Raw genomic sequence first — 24,304 nt, forward strand, 5'->3', positions numbered from 1 at the left:
TCAAATGATTATATTATTAATGTAAATGTAAAATACCTAACATGTTATATAAAATAATTACATTTTAGTCCTAAACATTTACATGTTTTTAACTTTCATTTCTAATTTTTTGATAATTGTTATTTTAGTTCTAATGTTTTTTTTATTTGAAAAATTACTGGTTCTAATGTTAATCATGTGCAAACGGAATGCACAAGTAAAACAAACGGTGACAAGATATCAATGCCATTGCTTTAGTTTCTTGCCTTAATATTGGTTTTAGTAATTATATTAGTTATAGTAATAGCTAACATCGATAATCACAGGTTAGGTCTATAATAATCAAAGAGAGAAAGAAGACTGGCAATTTGGCATGCCATTGCCAGCTTTTTCCTTACATAAATATCTTCTTTCCATCCAACGACTACTGTTCCAACCCAACTCTTCTCATCTCTTCATCTTTAGCAAATAAGGAACAGTACTCTGTCATTGTTCATGTTTTGTTACTCAAACAACATAAAATTGTACGGTAGATTTGGTGTACTTTAGTTGCCCAAGAAAAACCCATTCACCAACTTCACATGATATTGGCAAAAAAAGAAAAAATCATGATAAGTTTACGGTTATTATTATTGGTCCAAACAGGTCAAAATATATAGAAATAAAGAAAAACTCGATTAGAATGATAATGGCAGTGATTTGTCCTTTTCCTGTTATTACAAGAAGATAAGTACAAGTAATGGCCTAATGGGTGAGGGAAGAAGAGGTGGATGATGACCTCTTCACCGCGCAGGCTCTGCTCACATGAAGACAATGTCCCACCTTATCTGGTGGTCCATCTCTTTCATCTCATCATCAGAAACAAATTTTCCATTTTCCCTGTATAATTTAATCAATCAATTTTGATTTATCAAGGCGATTTCATGCTGTTAGTCAATAGTCATGTACTAGAACTACCTACCTGGAATGTTATATAGATTTTCATTTTCTCAATATCCTGGAATAAAAAACCAGTCAGTGGACGGAAACTTTTCTTTTCTTGTCTTTTCTTTCATCAGAAATGAAAAGAACATTTCACTTCAAAATTGGAGGAAACAAGAAACAACTTTCCAATTTTCAAAATTCGATGGCCAATACAAATAGTGTAGCAGTTAATAATAAAAGAGAGCCTTGCTGTAGAACTTTCATCATTGTAAAATGGTTGTAAAAGCTGAACTTTTTGCTTGGCTAAATGCCAGAGAGACAGGCAAATCAACACGAAGAATTGACCAGCCGTACTTCACCTTTATATTCTTTTTAGGCAACAATGTTCAAACAACAAAGACAAATGTGCCTGTGCAGTCCAGCCCTTCGCTTTTTTTTCTGTGCTAAACAGCAAACCAATAGGTCCACAAGAGGTAAAAATGCATTAAACCTTGTTCTTGAATCGTGTAGCATGGCTCAAATGATTACTAGATTTTGAATTCAAAAAGAAATTCCAACCAAAAGGCAAGTGGGTAACAAAAAGTTCAGGCGGGAGATTTAAAGCAGATTAAAAAAATATATCACAGATTACTGATCATACCCCTCTTTTTGCTTGTTCTTTGAGTGTAACATTAAACAACTTTGTGGAAAACTTGGACTTCGTCAAACTTGGTCTTCAGGGTGTTCCAAATATAGCTGTGGGATAAAACTGAATGTGTTTGCAAACTGCTACATCCTTACACAACCTATAAAGAATCAAACCGATGGCTGAAAACAAAGATGAATTAATCCTGAGCATCTAATTTTGCATCATTTTGTCGACAGATGAAACATCGCGGTCGAGCATACAGTAAATCACGCCGAACCGAGTGAGTTGAAATGAGTCCATGCATCCTGAAATTGCAAGAGGTAATCAGACATTGTATTGCCTAGCTACTGTAGGTGTAGCAGCATTGTGAACGCGCTGAAACCAAATTTATCTTGCAACTGATAGATGCTAAAACATAATCACATGGAAATAGTATCAGACATGTCATGTTTTGATAAGTTGCAGCTAAGGGTTCATTGAGGTGAATAACAAGGCTGACCAAAAAATTAAGGTCAAGTGCCTAAAAATTGACAAATTTATATCCTATCGTCCTATAAGAAGAAATGTTGGTAGGTTAAACAGATTGTGGGCAATAAACGGGTATTCCCATGTGTAAGAAATTTTAGCTTGTGAAAATCCATGTAGGATCTGTATGGTAGCGTTCGTCCAGTTGTCTAAACTAGGAGATTGTTTGAAGTACAATAATTGATCATATCAAACAGATTTGAAGTACAATTATTGACCATATCAAACAGATTAGGTTATTTTAACTTCTATTGTCACAAAGCTGGTTACACATGATGAAAATTTTCATTGAGAATACACATATGAAAGACTATTCAGTAACAATAATATAAATAATTTCTCTACCGGATCAAAAGAAGCATTAATACATATCAATATGAGAATAAGTGTTTACAAAAATTAGACATTACCTGCAGAATATCGAAGACTTTTTCTGCAATGTACTTTCTATCTGAGGAAGCACCCTTCTGCTGTAGCTTATCTGGATGTAGACACAGCAGAGCTTTTTGGTACGATCTCTTCACAGTTGGTCCTTCAATAATGTCAACAAGAGGCACTGGCTTCCAGCCACTATCAGGCCAAAGAATCTATGTATACGACCCATGTTAGTCTTTTAGAGACAAAGAAAGTTCTTTACATTGGCCTCAAGATCACAAAGGATATTTCTTTTAATTTGTTTCATTTGATGAGTGATAACATTCCCTTAACCCTGACCAAACAAGGCTTCCTTACCACCCTTTATCCAAGGTGAGACCCGGTTTTCCCCTCTTAAGATGGAGGTAACATCCTCTGTGAAATACTGGAATGCACTTGAAGCACAACAAAAATGTAATATCCTTGGCAAACCGGATAACTATTTCTTCTAATTTCCCTACCAAAGCACATTGAGACCATTATTGGACTGACAAACTCAAAACAAAATGTGTAGTTTTTGTCCAATGTGGCTGCCTAAAGCTTCCTTCAATATTGTAGGCCATTTTCCTTTGTTGGAAACCATGAGCCAACTGTGAGTTCTAAGAATTTAAGGAGCATTGGAGCAACAGCAAATTTATTACAGTTAAAAGAATGAAAATATTGGTTTATCCCACTGACCAGTACGTTTAATTAGAAGCTTGACTTTAGTCTTCAACAATTTTCACTTGAAAAGTTAAAATACAGATCCATGAAAAGAGGGATATTTTTCTTTGGTACCCTATAGAGTTGGGGAATAATCAAGTGGAAATACATCATCACTGGCCTACATACTCTTGGTGATTAAAACAGGAGACAGCTTTACTTGAGAAGAGATAATGATTGAAGTTGGATCCAATTACTACTTACATATTGCAAGGTTGACAACAGTGAACGGATATTTCCTTGTTTTCCATTTGACCATTGCCGTATTTTAGCATCAATGGCCTGCATTAAATGAAGTAGTCGGCTGACAAATGTGAAGCAACATAGGTGTTTGTGCATATGGTTATAACTGTATTTAGTGTGCTCTTTGTTACCTTGATTTCTTCAGGACCAATGCCAAATTGTGGCAAAATTTTACCTCCTGGCGTCAGGTCTTCTATCTGTTCATAAGCCAAAGTGGACCAGCCCATTAGGAGTTCAGCCAAAATTATATCTTCCCCTACTAACAAGTAACAGAAATATCAACATGCTTTAACTGTTATTTAGACAGATATCCATTTTTCAGATTAAAATTTCAGATCCTTAATTTTATTGGAAGTCTAGGAAAGATAATAGAGTAATTAACTTTGCATATCAACCATTCAACGGGAAATGTACAACTAGATATAAAGCAAAAGCTTAGATGACTTTACTTCAGTTTTCGAAATGGAGAAATCACATACCAAAAAGTTGTCCTCAAATGACTCTGCTGGATCTTCAACAATAGTCTTGGAGCCATCAGAAACTGATGCCAACAGAGTAAGTGGATAATTAGTATTGAGGATTTGAAAATTCATGGTCTGCTAATTGAAAGAAAGGTCAAATGAAGTGAACATGAAAAAGATTTGATCTGTTCAAGGACAAGCAGAGAGAAGTGATATCAATTAAACATGATGAAAAAAGATGTCGTAGCATTTCATGTTATGTAACGAACCTTACTCCTTTATATGTAGTTTGAAAGTACCAGAAGCATATTATGCTGAATTCCATGAACATAATAATAAAATAAAATGCTAATTTAGAGTGAACAAGGCAAATTGTTCATGCAACTGTGACATCTCCAAACCAACATGTTTAAAGTATTTGTTATACATTTAATACTTCTATTTTTTGTTAATTATTCGAGGCAAGTAGTAGCAGATAAACTAACCGGTGTCTTTTACTGAGCTATTAGCATACTTTTCAGATGCACCGTTACACATATGATCGGCAACATGAACATGTGGAGATATTTTCTTCTTTTGCATGTTAGATATGTGAATTTTCTCATCCCTTTCAGTCATACTAATACTTGGCTCAGTCTCTGGCTTGACAGTATATCTTTCCTTCCATCTAGAGCTATGACTCCCAGAGACAGTGTCCACTCTAGGTTTTGGTGAAGCATCCTGGTTGAAAATTTTAATGAATTCTTTGACCTTTCCTCTAACTCTCTCTTTTCCATTATCCCATGAGTTCCTAGGGGGACTTTTTACACTTGTTGTTGTACTGGCCTCCACATTATTGGAAGTAGCCCTTTTCTTCACATCTTGTTTCTTGATGTTTTTACCATCGAGCATTTCAGAAAACTTCTTGGCACTCTTTTCAGAAATGTCTTTTGTTCCAGCATTTCTAGTTATCTCATCATTGCCTGTGTCTATAAAAGAAAACAGAATAAGAAAAAAGCACATCAGCACCAAAACATATCATGTGGAATATGACTTACCCTGTTCATAATTGATGTCATCATCGAAAAGCAAATTCAGAGGTTTCGATTGAGGCTTGTGAGTTTCTTTCTCTCGTTTAACACACAAATCTATCTGAGGAAGGGAATAGTGGGTTTTTTCTTCTGCCCCTGAACTGGGCTGAGTGTCACCAGAAGCTTTCTTATCAGTACTTTTAAGCCTGCTTATGATTTCTGACTCAGACTTGGGAATGCAGTCTTCCTTAATAATTCGAACTGGTTCTCCATCTTCATATCTTGAATCAATAGGAGAGCCATGTTCATTCTTCTCATGTTCTACTCTAAAAGATTTAGCATTTGATGACATTCTATCAGTAGAGCGGAAACTATTATGCAATTTTGCTTTCGGTTCCTTTGCTATACTTTCACATGCTATCCGACAATTATCACTTGAGCACCTCCGCAGTTTATCCTTTTCTTTGAGTCTATCACTCCCCCTTAGAGGAATGGCTAATGGTACACCTCCTTTGTTTGCCCATTTGTATATTGAGAAGTGAAAGTGTCTGTCATTTTTTGAAATCTCTGAACTACTTGAATCTTCTTCTGAATTGCTTTTTGTTTCTGTTTCATTATACTTAGTCAAGTTTGTTGACTCCTGACTACCAGTAGATACCTCCTGAGATGAAGCACTAAAGCAATATGATGATTGAAAATCATTTCTCATTTTCTCTTTACCTTGATTTGCCTGACCTGGGAATCTTGACAGAGGAGAATGTGCATAAAAACTTGAACCATTTGAAGAGCCATCCTTGCTTTTAGATGTGCTACGATTAGGGGAGCCAAATGTGGGGAGGTCCATTCCTTTGTTCAATTTGGCAGGAAGGCTGGGAAGTTAAAGGCAGCAAAAGTAAGCTATTGGCAGAAACATGGAATCAGATTCACCTCAAATGACTAAACTGAACAATCTTTCTACACTCAAAGAGATTTGAATGGCCTCATCAATCAACAACACATTATATGTAAATAAAGGACATGAATTAGAGACAATATAAAATACTAAACCCTGTTAGGCTGTTACTACCAAGCCCACTGTTTTTTTTTTTTTTTCTTTTTTAACATAGAACAAGTGTAAGAATTTATAGATGCAACCGAAAACATGAAAGATGCTAATGCATCAGAAACTAGAAGATTAAACATAACTAAGAAACAAGAAAAAAAAAATCTGCAAGAATAGACAGATTTTTTTAATTTGATCTCTAATGGTTAAGAAGTAAGTTGTGGCATTTTCTAAACTGTAATTACCATTTCTTTGGATGTATTGCCCAGTAATATAACAAAATGAAGGCCAAAAAATGAAAGCCGAACCTGAATTGAGCAGGAAATGAACTCCCAAAAGGTTCAGCCTTTGGTGGCAAAGGCCTAGCCGGGCTCAATAACTGTGAACCTGGTGCAAAAGGGTCCTTCATCGCATACTTCCTTGGAGAAGAACTCAAAGATTCATTCCCTCTAAAAATATCATCAAAGAAATCATTTTTCGAGTATCTTCTCCGACTCATCCCTTCTTCACCGAACACGGGTTTTTCTCTTAAACCCGACCATGGATTCCCTGATGCAGCAACCGTTTCATCAGTTCTTCTAAAAGCAGATGACGAATCCGTGTTTTCACCAAAACCGTATCGTGTCTCTTGAATTGATGACCTCCTTGGTGGACCACCAAAGACATCATTAAAGTCTATATCTGAGTTTCTACCTGGAGTCTTAGGAGAAGAACTGGAGTTCATGAATATCTTTTGAGGACTATAGCCTAAAAGAACCCTCTCTGTGTGTGACAATCTCTGCATCTTCAGTGTTGAAGAAAAATGGGAAATTGGCGGGAAATAGGATGATGCTGTTAAACTTTCAAAGGGGTTACATTAATTAATTGAATCAAATTGAACATGTTTTCTGTTGATGAAGCAACGGAGGTTTCATGAGAAGGAAAAAGAAAATTGTTTTGATAGAGAAAGTTCAAGGAAGGAAAAGAAGATGGCAGGGTGGGGTTAAATGTTTGAGAGGTTTATCAAAGATTTGAAGCCACAAAAGCTTAAGTGATTGTCTATTTTCTATGGATAAGATTAGAAAAATGCCAAAAAATAAAGGATAGGGGTTTACGTCTATTGTCTTTCACTGAACAAATTTTAAAACAATTTCTCTTGGCGACCGTTATTCAAGATTTTTTTTGTTATACAAGGTTGATTCTGAGTCCGTTTTCATCAAACCAAAGTCAGATCCACAGCCTGTCATCATGATTTTCGACTTCTAGTCCTCGGATCTGCCTGATTTTTTCCCCTTCAACGAGGAAAATAATGGTGATTGAGCAGAAAAGTTTCCAGAATCCGACTGCAACAGATTGAAGAAAGAAAAGGAACATCTGGCATGCTTCGTTGAATAATTGATGTATGTATGTTAAAGAGAAATGCCAAATCCAAAGATAGAAAAACGCCCGGACAAGATTTATTTGCCATTAATTTGTGGTTCTTCGTTTGCATCATCCCAGGGCCTACCTTGAATACAACAAACCTCCAAATTCAGATTTAAGTGGCAAGAATGTAATTACAGTTTTATTTCCAAAAAAGATAACAGGTTCTATGTAGGCTGTGAATGGTTGCTTCAGAAATCATGATAACAACTTATAAAAAGACCCCAGAAGCTAGGCCAAGAAAAGGACCCCAGGCGAGAAACATGTCGCCGCCCACCCTACGTGTCTTCCCACCATGTTTCATTATACAGAATTAAAGAGAGAAAAGTCCATGATAATTATAGAAGGAGCTTCTGTTACTAAATGAAATTTGGTGGAAAGAAAAAGCTTGAATTGTATTTTACTAGATTCATCCGAAGAAAACAACAGTCAGCTACCCCACGCTGTCATCTATTAGCAATTGTGATATTTCACTCCGAAATTTCATGCTCCTAACTCTCAAACCTTAAGAGGGAATGGATGTCTTCATTGAGACAGATTCATCGTTGCTCAAAATCACCTGTAGGTCTCTTTTAGACAAGTCGACAATAAACAGGCGGCCATATCAGGATCTCCTATTCATTTATGCCCGTCATCCTTTACACTATCTTTGCAATTTCTGAGTAAATTCGGACAATAAAAAGCCAATTTAGAAGAGGGATAATCACACAAAGTATGATGCAGACAGTGAAACAATTCTTTATCATGAAAAACAACAAAAACCTTAATAATATTTTTCAGTATGCGTATTACAGAACATGCGTATTAATTGAAGTGCTTGTAAAATTTGATGAAAAGTTACAGCAGAAATACAAAGCAAAAATTAAAAGGAGGATAATAAAGAAAGATATTCGACACTTTCCTCAGAAGAAAATATCAGATTGACCTACCCGCACCAAGTGACTTTGCAACAAGTGATCGGATGAGCCCATCCATAGGTTAACATGAGATCCTCAGCAATGCTACTCGTACTATTCAGAACCATCTGGGAAAGGGTCCAATGCGTCTTGCTTGCCCTTAACATAGAATTCCACAACGGCTTTCATTCTTCGAAGTTTATCTGGGTGGTAATTTACGTGAACAATTACAGGCTTTAACTTCTTCAGTTTAGCGTCTCTCCTAACTGTTTTAAAGAGGACCTTACTGTTCATAAACATGTAGAAATCCATAGTTCTCTTGACTGCATGAAGCCCATCATACCCAGGATGTGATGGAAAAAAGAGTTCCTCATTAAAAACAGCTTGGTCCCATGAGTTTTGTTGCCGAGCCATGCGATCAGCCACACGGTCTAAAAGCTCAATTGAAGGAATTGTAGGCCTTATATAGAAGAAACCAGAGTTGTAAACCCATATTCTCATTGTATGAGCATAACGTGCCCAACCCATGGCAGGCTCATCAAAGACATCATTATATCCGTAAGCAGTCATATTATTGTGACCATCAGTCATGGACTCTACGTCAGAGTCCCGATAAAGATGGTTGAATGGGTTTTGTAAGTATACTATATCAACATCAGATAGAAGAACACCATAACCCAGTTGCAAAAACTCCCTTAAAATACGGAACTTCAATCCAGACACAGCATGATTGCCTCCTGTTCTCCCAACAGCATCAATACCCTCATCCGGATCCCTCTTGTATACCGGAACATTATTTGATTTGCAGAGCTCCACAATCTGGTCATCTAAAGCTATAACTAGGTAATTAGTTATACCAACTCTCTTGATGCTAGAAAACCAAACCTCCAACATCTCTTTCACATTTGAATTGGCAAGTGCAACTATAAGCTCTTTCCGAACAGCAACTTCCTCCAAGATCTTAGCCAATCGCGGGTTCACAGAGTCATCGGGAACAACAGTTGGGTTAGTTCGCAAAGCCTTGACGGTACCAACAGGTCCAGCTTTGTGCTGTTCACCCAACATTAAAAACTGCTTCTGTGCATGATCTTTTCCTTGTTCAGCCAGTTGCAGCTTTTCTGTCAAATCCTTGAGTTCCTTCTTTAATTCAGAATTCTTCTCCGATAGTGATACAATTTCAGACTTCAGCATCTTAATCCGCTCTGAGGATTCACATGACGAAGAACCAATCTGAAAAACAGAAGAAAAAACAATGGTGTACACATTAAACAACTAACAACAATGAAAAAACAAGACGGTACTTACTAACTTTGCAACATTTGGTGACATCCCACTGTAATTAGAAAGTTCATAGTCCTTTACAAATCATTATTAAGTGCAAGTCACAATATTAAATTCCATAGCTAACAATTTGCCATTGGCCATTTTATGCAACAAAATGTCCAAGGGTTGACCAAACTAAGCTCAGAGTGAAGGCAAAATATCAAACAAAAGACAGGAGGAAAACGCCTAAAGGGGACCATTGCCAAGGAAAATGGCAACCAGCTATTGCAATTTGCAAGTAAATATTCAAGATGGGTTAGAAACCGTCCTCCAAAACAACTCTGTTTCAAGATTCTATTACTACTTTTCGCCATGTAATAGAGCTAATCAATCTCGGTGATGCTCGACCCTAGATCTAATTAGGCTTTATTAGGTCTTCAAAAAGGAGAATAAAACAGTACCGTATAAATTTTTGATTCGTAACGGTTTCAAATTCCTTTGCCTTGTATCCTAAAACTTACACTAGTGTTAAAGACTTGCCAACTAAAATCAAGTTAATTTAAATAATTTTTATTTTCCTTGGAACACCCAAATCTTCGAAACAAATCCTTTTTGACTCTAGAAAGAGTTAACACCGTTAAGAACACTCATTAATTCCAAAGTCAACTCAACCCAATTCACACTTAACACATTAGCAAGAACATATAAAGATTAAAAAAATTAATCGATGAAATTCTATGAAAAAGGTGAACCTGGAAATTGGATTTGCCAATTCGACGATTTTCAACAGAGGAAGTAGGGTTGATGAGGCCATGAGGGAAAAAGAAAGCGATGACACAGCCAAGAAGAACTCCGATCACAATGGCTATAGCAATTCGAGATCCGCGAAGTGACTGTACTTTGTCCCTACGACCCGCCATCTTCCCTTCTACTCAGTCCAACACTGAAACACAGTCGTAGAGCGAGAGGGAGAGAGATGAAGAAGTGATAGGCTTTTCCTTTATCTACTGCATCAACCGCTTGGTAAGTTAGCAATTTGAAGCTGCTCTAATGTTGTAACTGAAATATAGACAAAGGAAAAAGAGTTTAGTCGTCGCTGAGATGCTGTCTTTCTTTGTTTTTTAGCAGACAACATTGAGAAGGTATGATTTGGTGCTTCGCGAGCATTCTATTTAGTATTGAGAAAGATGGAATCAGACCCTTCGTTTTGACAAGACTTCAAACTGTTTTCGTCAAAGAAATAATCCAACGGTTATATAAGATTCATTGACTTTTCCACTGTACTGGCGTCCTGAGAGGAGTTGGATTATCTGGATCCAAATTGTAGATAAGCAGCCTTTGTTTATCGAGGGTTTCTTTAATTTAGTTTTGTTTTTCCTAATTTTGCCTTTTTTTTGGTAAATTTTTAATAATTAAGTGTACGTAGGAGCATAGACCATGGCTAGCTGTAATTTATTAATTAAGCAATAAATACGACCATAAATTAGAGAGAGGATTGAGACTCCTCTTTCGACCCACGGAACACAACTGATATATATTTCTATATTATATCAGATATGTATATACCATAAAATTACCCTGTTATATATATTAATACAATAAACATAAAATATATTTTTAATTTTTATCATATTTATTTATGATTTTATTAAAATTTTAAATCATATTTTCATGTATTTTTTATATTATATTGTTGCATCTTTAAAATTGCTTATTAAAATATACTTTTTTGTTTAATTTTACCAGCAACAAGAACATTTAATTTCATATGAAATACTAATAGCAATATATTTACAATAATGTCGTGGTTTGAACATGGAGACATCTTTCTCATGAGCTCTTTAGATAGTGGAAGAACGTAAAGGAGTGTGACAAAAACAAATAGTAAAGAATTCATAAAAAAGAAGAGAGGCTGTTCGTTGCTAACTGAAGAACAAAAGAACCTCCAAAGCCAACTGATCTTCATAAAGGATTTGCTTCCTGAGAACAAAATGAATCGCCGCAACGAAATCAAGCAAAACCAGGTTCATTAACATCCCTACAACATGTCCACATCCTCAAGAAGACTTGTTCTTCTGCATAACTAAGAATTAAAAGACATTAGGAATCTTATAAGTAAACATGAATTCATTACCATAGGGACCCATATATAAAGAGTAAGGATGTAAGGGAATGATCATGCAAGAAAGACAAATATCAAGATTATTTAACACATCTCATTTTAATGGTTACGTGTTTATTTCGGGAACCAAAAATCTTGGCAGTGTTAATATAGTAAATAACTTTTACATGAATACCAACCAAACGGAGTCACTCCTAATGTTCATTTTGACGTAGGTCACACTGGCAGGCGACTGCTCAAAATTCAACTCTTATTTCTTGAAGCCTAGATTAATGTTCAAGAAGTGACGCTAGTTAGGTAAGTAAGGGAAAAAAAAATCACATAATGGAAGATATTAAAAAAATGAAATCCTGAAATTTGCTAGGAACAGTCAAGCCATGTCTTTTGGAAAGAAGAGAACGCAAACCAGGGGTCTTTTTAGTTAAGTAAAAACAGGTTTTTAGCATAAAATCTTAAGAGTAACATAAATGAACCTCATTTATTCCTCTTTATTTTCTTATTTTAGTTAACTTAAAAGGGATAGAAAGAATTAAGAGAATATGCAAGAGAGAGTGAGAGACATACTTCCTCGGAGCTAGTAATATATGACACAACAACAGTGATGTCATCAAGCTTTCCACCATAATAACGGAATCCAGCATCTTGAGCTGCGGTAGAGAAAGGGGTTTGTCGGTCTCTATCCTGTGCACGTTGCCGTGCCAATGCAGCTATCTTCTGAGCAGTCACTTGAGGCCCCAAACCAGCTCTTACTGCATGAACCACCACTGCAGTAATTTCGTTATTGTACAAGTTATCAAACAATCCATCTGTGCCAGCAATGATAACATCTCCCGGAGCAACAGGAACTGCAAAGACCTGATTTGGCCAGAAGATTTAGGTCATTCAGATATTTCATAATAATCAAGTAAAATAAAGACTCCCATAAATAAACAAGCTGGAAATTCCAGTTTAAGATAGAAAGGGGGAAAAATAAAGGGTGTGAAAGATGCAACTGGAATCAAAACATGCAAACCGATGCTTAATAAATAATTTGGTTGACCTATCAGTTATCAAGAAATATAAAAGGGTATCCTTTCACATTTAAATATTTAAGTTATCATCTGCAGGAAATAGTAAGCAGAAAAACGATCTAACATGCCAGAGCCACCTAAGCAAATGTCCATTGAAACACAGACTTTTTCTCATGATTACACAATCAAAATTTCATTATCATAAAGTCAAAATAAATGACCTTTTCCAGGAATATAAGAAAAGAGAAACATATGTAACTACCTGACCAGAGCTAGGTAAATCACCATTACTTCCACTCTCAAGTTGATATGTAAAATTAAAATCATGCTGCTGAACAGGGGATCTAAATATAGTACATCCATCTCGAACCACCATAAAACCACTGTCTCCCAAATTTATAGCGTGAAGACCCTGCAGTAAAAACCCAAAAATTTAATATACAATCAAGCAAGTAATTTTATACAGTTATCCCAGAAGAGGGTAATTTTAGAATAATACACAAATTCTCCATTCTAAGTTCTGATATCATTTCAAGTTTCACGAACCTACCACAAGTCATTGATGGAGAATTTAACCCCTATTAAGGTTATATGGTAGGGAAAACTTCTAGGCATTGCCCATTTCGTGTCACTCTCCACAAAGGATGAAACACCTTATAAATTCATTTGGACAACGATATCCAATTGCAAGTAATCAATTCGTCAGTTCATGTTAAGTGCAGAAAGCATTATTTTGGTTTGGATGAGAAGAAGGCTTGTGTTTAAAATAATTATTTCAGGAAAAAGCTACCCATGTTGGAACTAGAACATTGAACACAACAGGCAAGCCCAGAACAGAAATGGCTTACCTGGTCTGTGAGGGCTATGATGCATGCTGTTGAGGAACCTTTAGCTTTTGTGCTAGAGTGAGCTTTCTCTAAGACTCTCGCAGGGTCAATTGAACCCTTGGGCTCCTCCTGGATAGCAGATACAGAGTTAGACATGAGTTCCCTAGAATATTGCCCTGCATCAACACCCAGATCTGCCCAGCCACCAACTCCATCTGCTACACCTATTGCTTGTTCATCCACACATATGAAATGAGCATCCTCTCCGCCAGTATCTTCTTTGGCAGGATGTGGAAGACAGCATGATCCTGAAAGAAGCTTCAGAGTTTTGCCAGCAGAAATCTTCCTGTTATGGTTGTCAAACACAGCACAAATATAAATAGCATAAAATATTGTAACGATTTAGTAAAATAAAATTCGAAGCTGCAAAGATAACATACTCTTCTGATGACACCGAAGAATTGGCAACCTGTTCTTCACGCCCAGAATTATCAAAAGAAACATCAGGGGCAGTCCCAGCTGATAAAAAAGAAGGCAATGAGCTATGGAAAGCCCTTGAACCTGAACCCAACGAAGGATTAAAGTTGCACCATCTTTTTCCGACATTATAAATGAAATATCCATAGATTGGAGAATTGTTTGGTTTCTCACGGTTTTTCAAACTCATTCTAGCTTTTGTGCAACTATTCAAACTTCTATTGCCGTAAAAGATGTCAGCACTACTTGTTGATGATGAAAGATGCTCATGCTTTAACTTTAATGTATCAACAAGATATCCACCAATTATGACTCCAGAACTAGAAGCAGCCATAGGTTTACTCTGAAATTTGCTCGGTAATGATGATATTTGACTGGAGTCAGCAAGTGCACAATCAATATGATACCCACAAACCTGGAAAGCAGGGCCTGAAACAGATGGAACAGAAATAGTTCGAGAAAATGCTCCCACAACAGAAATGTTCCTTCTTCGGTTAGCTAAGAGAGAATCAGATCTTGCGGCCAAAAAAGTCCCTGTTTGCAAAATTCCTTGCAAATCTGCAAGCCCAGAAAATCTTAAAGAATGAAAAAACCTACAACTGCCAAACCCTACCTTCCCTGCTCCAATCAGAACTTCTATCGAATCCTGAAGCCCGCCTTCTGTTCTTTGGATTCCATTCTGAACAGCACTCCTCAGTCTCCAAAAAAAGGTAGATGGCATCTTATCCTCTTAAGCAAAGCAATTTTGCTTCAAACTGTCTATTACATAGAACACAAAAGACACTACTATATGCAGAAGAAAATCTCATAACTTTAACACATCTAAAACATAGATAATTCCCGCTTTCCCTTCGAAAAATAGCAGGAATTTAGAAACCTGAAAAGAACAACAAAAGTTAGCCGATTCCAAGTTAACAAACCATCTAATCAAACAAAGAAACAAATAGACAAAAAAAAGACTTCCAACGATAATGCCATAACTATGAATAATATTAAATTAAACAGAACAGAAGAAAATACATATAGCAAAGTTTACCTAAGCTTAATTTCGATTAAAAATCAATTTATGATCTAAATCAGCCAAAGAAAGGAATCATAATCTACCCGGATACGATAAAGTTAATTCAAAATCAGCTGGTTAACAGAAAAAAAAAAAAAAAAAAAGAAAGAAATCCTAAATTCCTTCTAAAAATTTTGCAAAACAAAAAGTCAAAACTTTAAAGAAAGAACAGCAAATTAACAAGGCAGGAAACCTCACCTTTACAGAGCCATCAAAGTCCAAAAATATCAAATCGAAAACCCTAATCCCCAAAGTTCTGGAAAAACTAGAAAAGAACCGATCGGTTTAGAAACAACAGCCAGAAACCGGTTCTTCTTTCTGGTTGCCTTTATGATGAAACCTTGAAGAAACAAAAGACTCCAAATCTTGGGATGCAGAATCCTCTGAAACTCTGGCAAGAAACCGTGCAAAAAGTTTAAAAGAATCCAAAAACAAAAAGTCGAGAAAGTTCTGGGCGGGGTAGGGAGGCTCAGCCAACGCAACTGAAACCCTAAAAATAGTCAACAGAGAGGGAAAGTGACAATAAAAAGTGAAAACCGCTAAATCTTTCCTCCTTTTACTTGGGATTTTTAGGATGAGGTTTAAGATTTTAATTTTTTAATTGTCGAATTTGGCTGTTGGATAACCTTAAATTTACGAATTGGTGGTGGTTGTTTGGGGGATTTCGACAAGGGTAGAATTGTCTTTATATAGCTTAACGGTAATACGTAATCCGTATGTTCTTGGAGCCTAAAGATCGGAAGGGGAAAGTAGAAATCTTTGGATTTTAGGTTTTTGGCCTAAGGTTTTCTTTGCTAACAAAATTACCCTGTCCTTGCAATTTTAGACTTTAGCCAAGTCCTTGTCATTTTTCTTATTATATGGTTAAGTCCTCTGACTTTTCCATCTGCTTATTATTTTTATTTTTTTGCCAATCTATCTGCTTATTATAAAAAAATTTAACGAATTACATCTCAGTTTTATATAACTAAAGAAAATATTAATCAAAATAGCATGTTCAACGTATAAAAAACTCTCCTTTTTTATACATAGTTGAAACGTGTGGTATAATCAAGTTTTATTTTAATGAAGAATTCAAATTCTCTCTAGCCTTTGTTTCTTTTATGTACGAGTAACAACTAACAAGGGTCTTCTTCATGCTTAAGGATGTATCTATGATCTGTTAAAGTTCTAAATATGATTAAAAAAAAACTACTGGAAAAGTACATCTTTTATACATATATAAGGTTAACAAGCAAATTTTGTTCGTTCCAGCTCAGATACTGATACAAATATTTTACATGGATGAGGAGCTCTTAAGAGTTTTTGACAACAAAGCCGTCATATCGAGCTAATACTCAGTTGGCATCCTTGTTAAGACTATCGGTACACCATATTGGGGCTGCAGGGTGATGAACAGCATTGGGGCATGAACATATGTTGGCGACACTGCCAAAGAATACTGCCTGATAATCATAGCTACAGCAATTTTCAACTCGACCATGGCTAAATTCTGGCCAACACAAATTCTAGGACCCAAACCAAATGGAATAAACGAGGCTGAATGCTTACGGAATTCTTTAAATCTTGCGGGATTGAATTTGTTAGCATCTTCTCCCCATATATCCGTGTCATGATAAACAGCAGTCAGTGCCAAATAAAGCTGTGTACGGGCAGGAACGTTTAGCTTTCCTAGCTTAACATCCTTGCATACTCGCCTCATCAACATCACTGCTGGAGGGTAGAGTCGAAGTGTTTCATTGATTATCATGCTTACCTGTTCATTAATTGATTACGCAATATTAAATCTCTGACTGTGAGAAAGCAAAATATAAATTGCAAGTTATCCTATTTATCTCAAACATGGAAGCTTAAGTTTATCACTTATCAGATTTATGCTACTGCTAGTGTTTAACCACCAAAAGCCTACATGCTCACAAGTCTGCCAGATGCATTAATTTGAATATGCCAAATCAGTCAGGAGATAAACTTACGATCTTCAAGTCATTCAAATTCTCTGCAACTGGAGGCTTATTGTTTCCGCAGATGCAAATCACTTCTTCTCTTGCCTTGTCTTGCCATTCCGGATTCAATGCCAAAAGAAGAAGTGCCCATGATAAAGCATTAGCAACTGTTTCCTTTCCTGCAAAGTAAAATGTCTTGCACTCATCTATAATTTCTTCCTCTCCTAACCTTTCTTCTTGACCATTCTGATTCTTATATGAAGACATCAAAAGACCAAGTAGACTTGAAGAATTTTCCCTTTCATTGCTGTTAGCCCGGATCAGTGCTCGTACAGATTCACGAGTTTCCTTCTCTAGTCTCCACCTCTCTCTATTATTCTTAGTAGGTACAAACCTGACACAACATTTACTCGGCTTCAGTACTTATCCTGTGCGAGATAGGCATGGACACAACATAGTTTACAACCAGATCAATCGTTCCAACTATTTTACCAGTACAATATATGTGTTTTCATATTTAATAAGCAAACAAACTTCTTACAGAAAGGTTACCTGAACCCTGGGATATAGACACTTCTTATAGCCATTGAGAAAAACTTCATCTGCCGTTCTTGTAACATGAAGATACGTTTTCCTTCTTCAAAGCTGCTTCCAAATGCTGTTCTGGATATAACATCAGCTGAGAGTTCATGAAGTTCTTTATTCACTTCCAATTCGAATTCATCTCTCTCCATTCTTTTGTCCTCCCACTTCTCCAGCATTTTGGTTGTTGCAGCCACAATTTCTGGTACCCAATCCTGTTAAAAGAGTTTTGTGCAGGTGTTTGCCCCATACAAATAGTGTTGGTTTGAGTTATGACTTATGATTGATAATCAAAACTTTTCATCCCTTTTACAATCCAGTGGTGATGGAAGTTTGTGAATCAAACTACACATGGTTTTACGTTCACAATTTGTATACTCAAAATATTATGGAGAAAGTATTAATTATATTTAACTTGGTAAATTATTCGATTTATATTTCTGTTTAGACTAAACCCTTAATTCTAACAAGATTAAAAACCTGAGACGACAAGCACTTTTTCAAACGGGCTTAGCAGCTGACAAATCATCGAGGCCCATAATAAAAAAAGTACGAAGGATGTTTGATTTACCTTAACTCTTTCCATAGTAAAGGCCTGGTTTGCAATCCTCCTGTGAAAGGCCCATTCTTCCCCTTCCAACCCAACAAGTCCCTGTCCGAAGAGCATCTTGGACATGGGGTTAAACTCGATCTTACCAAATGACCCGCCCGTGTTCATAGCAACCTCCTTGATCACATCCAGGTCGGAAATTGCCAGCCTCGGTTTTGACCCGAACCAATACAAAAACGGCTTACCATACATGTTGGACCACCTGTGGTAGAACGGAGCCACACGGTGAAGGACATCGTGGTGGTGAAGTGGAGCTGGCTTGGACTTAGCTTCTTCAAACAGACGGCGGATCTCAACTGAGTTTCCAAGGATTGGACGGTACCCAGGGCCTGTTACTCCTTGCTTTCTGAAATGGGTTTGGATTCTCCAAGGGATCCATAGGATTGAATATACAAATTTCAAGAGACAGATGCAAAGAAGTGCTACGAAAACAGCAATTAGATGATTCATTAGTGCAATCTCTGTATCTCTAAGTGAGAGATAGCTGCGGACTGTTAAAGGTGTATAGGTATAGGGATCGGAGTTATCAAGAAGTGTTGAATTTGTTTGTATTTTAACTCATTAAATTAAAGCTTTGATGACTCTGCCTGTTAACCACTGTTGGACTTACATAGTCTACTTGCAGTATAGAAAATAGACTCCAAAGTGAAAGAGTGGTACCCATTTTTGAGGTTATTAAATTGCAAATGCCATGCTTTTTAAACCTAATCTGTTGGTTCATTGTCTTACAGTAAATGGTAAGAGTTTTTTTTTTAATTATTTGAATTAGAATTTGTTAGAAGATTTTTAAAAAATATTTTTTTATAAATTCATTAAATTAATACCGATTTAAAAAATATTAAACAAGTGTAAGAACCCTAACTGCTGGAAAACCAAAACCATAAGTCATGATTAGTATTACTTTTTGGCCAATCTTAACTATTTTGCTTATTATAAAAAAATTAAAATATTATTTCTCAATTTATTATAACTAAGAAAATTTTAATTAAGATAGCTTGTTACATGTATAAACCAAGTTGAAACATTTAGCAATAATCAAGTTTTATTTTAGTGAAAATTTTTCGAATTTATATTTTCATTCTTTAAAATCATTATTAAAAAGCGACCACAGCAAAGTTTAGATAATCTTTTAGTGTATGTCATCATTGACGTAACCATTTTGATATTTTATATATAACTAGCAAGATTCTTCTTCATGCAGATGAAAATTACTAACAAATTTTTTCTTTTGTTTGTATCAGGTAAATAAACAAAATTTGTTATTTCGAGCTCATATAATGATATATGTATTTGTTGCACACACAATTTTACAAAAGAATGTTCATACATCATCCTTCGGTCACAGTGAAACCATACATTAGCAGAGTTGAATAGCAATATCTTGACATGGTAAATTCAGACATGTTTTACATGGACGAAGAGCCCTTCAAAAGCATCATACGTTTGCCCTTGTTAAGAGTATCTGTACACCATATTGGGGCTCCAGGGAGATGAACAGCATAGGGGAATGAACGTATGTCGGCGTCACTACCAAAGAATATTGCCGGATAATCATAGCTAGAATTATTTTCATCTTGACCATGGCTAAAGTCTGGCCAACACAAATTCTAGGGCCCGAACCGTATGGAATAAATGGGGGGCCAAAGCTCCTCATGCTTCCGTTACCCACCACCGCGGCACCGCCCCTGGTCTTGAATTTGTTTATATTTTTAGCTCACTAAAGTAATGCCTTGATGACTCTGCTTTTCAACAACCGTTTGACTTACAGAGTCTACATGCAGTACAGAAAAGAGAGTCCAAAATGAAAGAGTGGTACCCTTTTTTGAGATTATTAAATTGCTGATGTCATGCTTTAGAAACCTAAACTATTGGCTTATCGTCAGACAAGTTAACAAACATTAGAATGAGATTAGCTCTAAGATCATAGTATATGCTTTTAAATATCTTTCTTTCCAGAAGGCAACTTCAGTATTCAACTACAACAATGGTGTTGGTGAGGTCCCCTTTGAAGGCAAAAATGGGGTTTACCAGTGGAATTCCTATTTCACAATTTGGCAGGCCAAGAAATGGTTTTTTATCTCATTGGCCTGATCATAGTATAATGAAGTAGTATGTTTTCAATCCGAAGTAAGAACAGCGGGTTAGCTACCACAATGCAGGGCAAAAGCAAAACACATGACATGTCCGAGACGTGTTCCTAGGACAGGAGGCTTAAAGCCTTTAAACCAAGCAAGCAAGAAGCCTACGAAACATCCATTTTTTTTCTTCTCTCATATTCGGAGTGGAACTGATCTAAGTTCCCACTTTCTCCATATTTTCTGAATGAGCAATCGTTCGTTTGAAACGCCAAGCAAAAACCCCACCACCCATAAAAGGTCCAGGGCCCTGCGGCCAGGCTACACATGCGCCTGTGGCTTGCCAACTCACCTTATTAAATGGGGTTCGACAGCTCTGAAATCTGAACTCGAAATGTGTCCGTATGCTGTTTAGAATTGACCAGCCGGCCCCCTTTCTTTGACCAACGCCATCATCATGGCGTAGATGCACCGTCATCATCAATCAATAAATCGTTTTCGAACTTGGACTGCTCAAAACTTTGGATTAATGAACTTAAATTGGGTTTTAACTGTGGTTAGCAAATTGTTTAAAATGTTTTTTATGTTCAGTCTTTTTGGTAAATTCAAACGTGTTGACAGACAGGTTCGAATTTGAAAGTGATACAACAATTAAAAAACAAAATAAAAGAAACGTATATAGTAGCATCAAATTTTGTGCTACATTTGCTAGCTGCTAAAAACAGAAGTTCCTGTACAACCTTTTTCCCTGAGTGATATCCCCGAGATTTTTTAAAGTTAAACTTTACCTCATAAGGAAACTAACTTTAAAAGGCAGTGCTAACAAACGCAAAGCCAAAATTAATGTCCAACTTTAACATCCTTCTCTCAGTTCTAAGCACTTGTGTCGAAGATAGAAGCAAAAGATTGAAAAAAACAAAATGGTTTAGCATTTCTTTTTCAATTCCTTTACCAGGGAATTGAATATCTAAAGAATAGCTGGGCCATTGGGCTTTCTCTCAGGCGCACCTCCCCATGTTTCTCTAGGCGAACGGCCTCCTGCCCCATATGATGTAGTAGCTGCTTCTCCAACATTGAAGCCACCTCCAAAGGAAGTGAGCAAAGCAGACAGTCCACTTGAGGAAGCTCCACCATCACCTATGCCTATGCCAAGGCCAAGAAGATCAAGCGTAGTAGGCCTGTTTCCAAAGAGCGAGGATGAGCCTATCATGGGATTAGTCAATCCAGAATTTCCATTTGAGGGAAGGCCAAGGCCAAGACCAGCTGTCATTGAATTGCTCTCTGACTTTACATTAGGATCCTGACCAGCAGAGGAAGTTGCTGATACTGCCAAGCCTAGACCACGGAGCAGTGACGGGTTTGATGCCGCTGCACCCATTTGGGCAGCTTTTTGTAGCAATGCAGTAGCAGACATGGCTGGTTGCGGAGACGGAGCATAGTGGCAATGGTCATGTTCAGTTCCAGTGAAGATAGAGGGGCCATTGTTGGAGAGGTAGAGAGGAGAGGAAAGAGACAGCGATGTGCGCTCTAAGGGTGCTGCTGATTGACGGATCGATGCTGGTGCTTGTATTTTGGATGGTTGAGAGTTTGGCGCAAATATGCTAGCAAAAACATTGCTGTTTGAAGTAGATGCCTTAGTTGCTGCTGGAGTTGGCGGTGAAAGTTCCATTGGATTTTCCGGTATTTCTGTAAGCATATATACAGTGCAAAGAAGACTGAGAAGCCATTGAGAAAATACAATGATGAAATTGAAGTATCAGCATAAAAACTAAAAACAAAACCCAAAGAAAGCAGATAGATTAAAAGGAAGAGGGCTTTTCTTTGGCTTTTTTCCAAGTCCCATAACTGTTCAAGCTTTGGGAAGTAAAAGCAAAGGCAATAATGGCTTCCTTTATTTCTCTCAGATCACCCCTTTTCGCTTTCCGATCATTGAGCTTAATTATTGACAAGATAACATCACGCTCGTGAACCCAAAGCTAACCTCCTGAACATCTTTCTCTCTCTAACTCTCCTCACACCTGCCGGATTTGTTAGGTTTAAGCCAAAATTTTCAAACGAGAACGACATCAAGAAGAGACCAAACAGAGCCATAAAAAACCAGAACTCCATTTGAATGGATTCTCATCTTTCTTCACCCACAATAGAAAAATAAAAACAATTTAAAATACCCCACGATTATCTCAACTTTTAACCTATCTAAATAAACAAAACCAAAAATAATGTGGCAACCCTGTATAGAGTCACATATAAAAAGACCCACACACAAAAAATTTACCTGAACTCTGAATCGACATACCCGGTGAAACTACACTAGTAGTAGACGGTGTTAAAGGCTGCGGTGGTGGTGATGTTGCAGCAGTAGCTTCTCCTCCAACCATACTTTTCCCATTCTCATTCCCATTCCCATTACCATTCACATTAACATTCCCTTCTGTAATAGCATTCACTAGCCTGTTAGCCCTTGCGCTTTCCTCAGCCAATGCATCGCAGAAAGCTCTATGCGTCATAAAACTATCCCTTCTTCAAGAAGACATCGTCATTATCACAGTCAAAAGTCAAAACCCAGAAACCAAAAACGCACCGTCAAGACGAAAGAAAAAGAGTTCGATTATGAAACTGAAACGGATGTGTATGTCATTTGTCTTTACCTAGAAAAGATGGTGCCACAATCGCATTTGTATTCTCGGGTGCCGCAAGTCTTCATGTGGGCCTTCCAATCGGACTGAACAGCGTATTTTTTAGAGCAACGCTCACATTTCCACTTCTTTTCCCCGTGTTTTCTGCAGAAGTGTTTCTTGATACCGGTAAGATCACCGAGGGCTCGAGCTGGGTTGTGGTGAACGCAACTTGGCTCAGGGCACACATAGACTCGCTTTCGAATTTCTTTGCTGGTTCTTTGCCGTAGCTTCCATGGTAAGTTATGGCCCCGTCGGTGGAGTTGAAGGTTTTGATCGCGTTGAAAGCCTTTGTTGCAGATCTCACAAACGAACCGGTTGGTAGCTAGTAGGGATTTTGGAGATAAAGCTATTACCTCAGCATCTGGATCTGAATGAATCAAAAAGAAAATAAAAAAAATTATTCTTTTTCCAACATTGCAAGACAAAAAGAAAGAAAACCTGGAAATTTAAATTATTCGGATATAAAAAAAGGGTGGACTTTGACTGTTCTTATAATTCACCTGGCATCCCAGGAAGATTTCTTTTCTTCTTCGGTGGTCCTCCTCCTCCTTTCGGTTGAGTACCTTGAATCTGATTAACCGAAGAAGATGCACTTGCTTCTCCAGAAGCTGTAGAAATTGTCATTGTTGACGAATTCTCAAGCTCCACCATGCTTTATTTACTCCAATATTTTACACCATGCTCCACCAAACCCCAATAAAAAACAACCCAAAAAAAGTTCCGATTTTTGTTGCCCGTTTTTGTTTGTTTTCAGAAGAAACAAAAACCCAGTTTTAGTTAGAGACTATCGAATTTGGATACAACACCCCAAATGACGGTTTGAATTTCAAATATTATGATTGTTTTCCAAGGAAAAATGATAAAAACATGTAAGAAAAAGACAAATGTTTTTAATCTAAGTGTATGGCTTTCATCTGAGTGAAAACAAAAACGAAACTAGTGAAATACAGAGACATGACCGAAAGAGCACGAGAAGAGGTCCCGTAAGGCGGCTTCATGTCCATAATACAGATAGAGAAAATAGTGAAATACGGACACTGTAAAGAGAGAGAGAAGCAAAGAAGAAATAAGGGAGAAGGGGATTTTAATGAAGTGAAAAGCAAAAATAAAACTAACTAAAAAAATAGTTAAAGCGGCGCCAGCTTTAACCATGGTTAAGTTTTTCGACTATGGTTAAGACATCATTTCCTCCTCAATTCCAAGTCGCTCCCCTTCTGCTGCGTTTCCAAATCTGACCGTCCACGTGTCAAGCTTCTGGCTTCCTGGCATTGATTGGGAGAAGCCGGGACTAGACGGTGCTCGTCGTTTAGTGAAATTCCTCGCATATTTATGTGTGAACCTTTTTCAGACTCAAACCAAAAGTCAATTATACCCCTACAAAAACAAAATTTTTCACCGTCCACAAGGATGACATTTTGGATTTTTCAACTCA

At 37.0% G+C, this 24,304-nt stretch overlaps 5 protein-coding genes across 18 annotated transcripts; all 5 read right to left on the bottom strand.

Moving 5' to 3' along the window:
• Positions 1-1,415: 1,415 nt before the first annotated feature.
• LOC111312684 (J domain-containing protein required for chloroplast accumulation response 1-like) lies at positions 1,416-6,712 on the bottom strand. Its single transcript, XM_022913178.2, has 8 exons — positions 6,237-6,712; positions 4,914-5,755; positions 4,362-4,838; positions 3,895-3,956; positions 3,547-3,612; positions 3,377-3,454; positions 2,467-2,643; positions 1,416-1,836 (listed from the first exon to the last, which is right to left on the bottom strand). Exons 1-8 carry the CDS (start codon positions 6,710-6,712, stop codon positions 1,798-1,800), a joined length of 2,217 nt encoding a protein of 738 aa, XP_022768913.2. The 3' UTR covers positions 1,416-1,797.
• A 955-nt stretch (positions 6,713-7,667) lies between these two features.
• LOC149520604 (arabinosyltransferase RRA3-like) lies at positions 7,668-10,580 on the bottom strand. 4 transcript variants are annotated; one of them, XR_016346409.1, is made up of 3 exons: positions 10,241-10,580; positions 8,259-9,455; positions 7,668-7,987 (listed from the first exon to the last, which is right to left on the bottom strand). XR_016346409.1 is itself a non-coding variant. In XM_022913177.2 (2 exons), the coding sequence occupies exons 1-2, from the start codon at positions 10,406-10,408 to the stop codon at positions 8,340-8,342; spliced, it is 1,284 nt and encodes a 427-aa protein (XP_022768912.2). In that variant the 5' UTR covers positions 10,409-10,580; the 3' UTR covers positions 8,118-8,339. The 4 variants fall into 4 exon arrangements, 2 of the variants coding, with proteins under 2 accessions (XP_022768912.2, XP_089624224.1); XR_016346410.1 differs by lacking the exon at positions 10,241-10,580 and adding an exon at positions 9,531-9,764; XM_022913177.2 differs by lacking the exon at positions 7,668-7,987 and having other exon boundaries at positions 8,118-9,455.
• Positions 10,581-11,245: 665 nt separating this feature from the next.
• LOC111312683 (putative protein phosphatase 2C 55) lies at positions 11,246-15,525 on the bottom strand. Of its 8 annotated transcripts, none has more exons than XR_016346406.1 (8): positions 15,183-15,525; positions 14,099-14,801; positions 13,888-14,008; positions 13,469-13,793; positions 12,883-13,032; positions 12,175-12,465; positions 11,790-11,874; positions 11,246-11,571 (listed from the first exon to the last, which is right to left on the bottom strand). XR_016346406.1 is itself a non-coding variant. In XM_089768079.1 (7 exons), exons 2-7 carry the CDS (start codon positions 14,643-14,645, stop codon positions 11,546-11,548), a joined length of 1,452 nt encoding a protein of 483 aa, XP_089624205.1. In that variant the 5' UTR covers positions 14,646-14,801; positions 15,183-15,525; the 3' UTR covers positions 11,246-11,545. The 8 variants fall into 8 exon arrangements, 4 of the variants coding, with proteins under 4 accessions (XP_089624205.1, XP_089624203.1, XP_089624199.1 ...); XR_016346407.1 differs by having other exon boundaries at positions 11,387-11,563; XR_016346399.1 differs by having other exon boundaries at positions 11,246-11,563; positions 13,888-14,801.
• A 651-nt stretch (positions 15,526-16,176) lies between these two features.
• On the bottom strand, positions 16,177-18,766 carry LOC111311388 (cytochrome P450 734A1). Its single transcript, XM_022910766.2, has 4 exons — positions 18,081-18,766; positions 17,480-17,724; positions 16,958-17,321; positions 16,177-16,740 (listed from the first exon to the last, which is right to left on the bottom strand). The coding sequence occupies exons 1-4, from the start codon at positions 18,567-18,569 to the stop codon at positions 16,315-16,317; spliced, it is 1,524 nt and encodes a 507-aa protein (XP_022766501.2). The 5' UTR covers positions 18,570-18,766; the 3' UTR covers positions 16,177-16,314.
• A 2,079-nt stretch (positions 18,767-20,845) lies between these two features.
• Positions 20,846-23,929, bottom strand: LOC111312685 (zinc finger protein GAI-ASSOCIATED FACTOR 1-like). Of its 4 annotated transcripts, none has more exons than XM_089768112.1 (4): positions 23,373-23,929; positions 22,843-23,239; positions 22,491-22,711; positions 20,846-21,880 (listed from the first exon to the last, which is right to left on the bottom strand). In XM_089768112.1, the coding sequence occupies exons 1-4, from the start codon at positions 23,521-23,523 to the stop codon at positions 21,162-21,164; spliced, it is 1,488 nt and encodes a 495-aa protein (XP_089624238.1). In that variant the 5' UTR covers positions 23,524-23,929; the 3' UTR covers positions 20,846-21,161. The 4 variants fall into 4 exon arrangements, with proteins under 4 accessions (XP_089624238.1, XP_022768919.1, XP_022768920.1 ...); XM_022913184.2 differs by having other exon boundaries at positions 22,470-22,711; XM_022913185.2 differs by having other exon boundaries at positions 22,491-22,714.
• Positions 23,930-24,304: the final 375 nt, after the last annotated feature.

This window comes from Durio zibethinus, chromosome 1 (genome assembly GCF_047325235.1).
Source record: "Durio zibethinus cultivar Kanyao isolate XHJ-2024 chromosome 1, ASM4732523v1, whole genome shotgun sequence".
Taxonomy (NCBI): domain Eukaryota; kingdom Viridiplantae; phylum Streptophyta; class Magnoliopsida; order Malvales; family Malvaceae; genus Durio; species Durio zibethinus.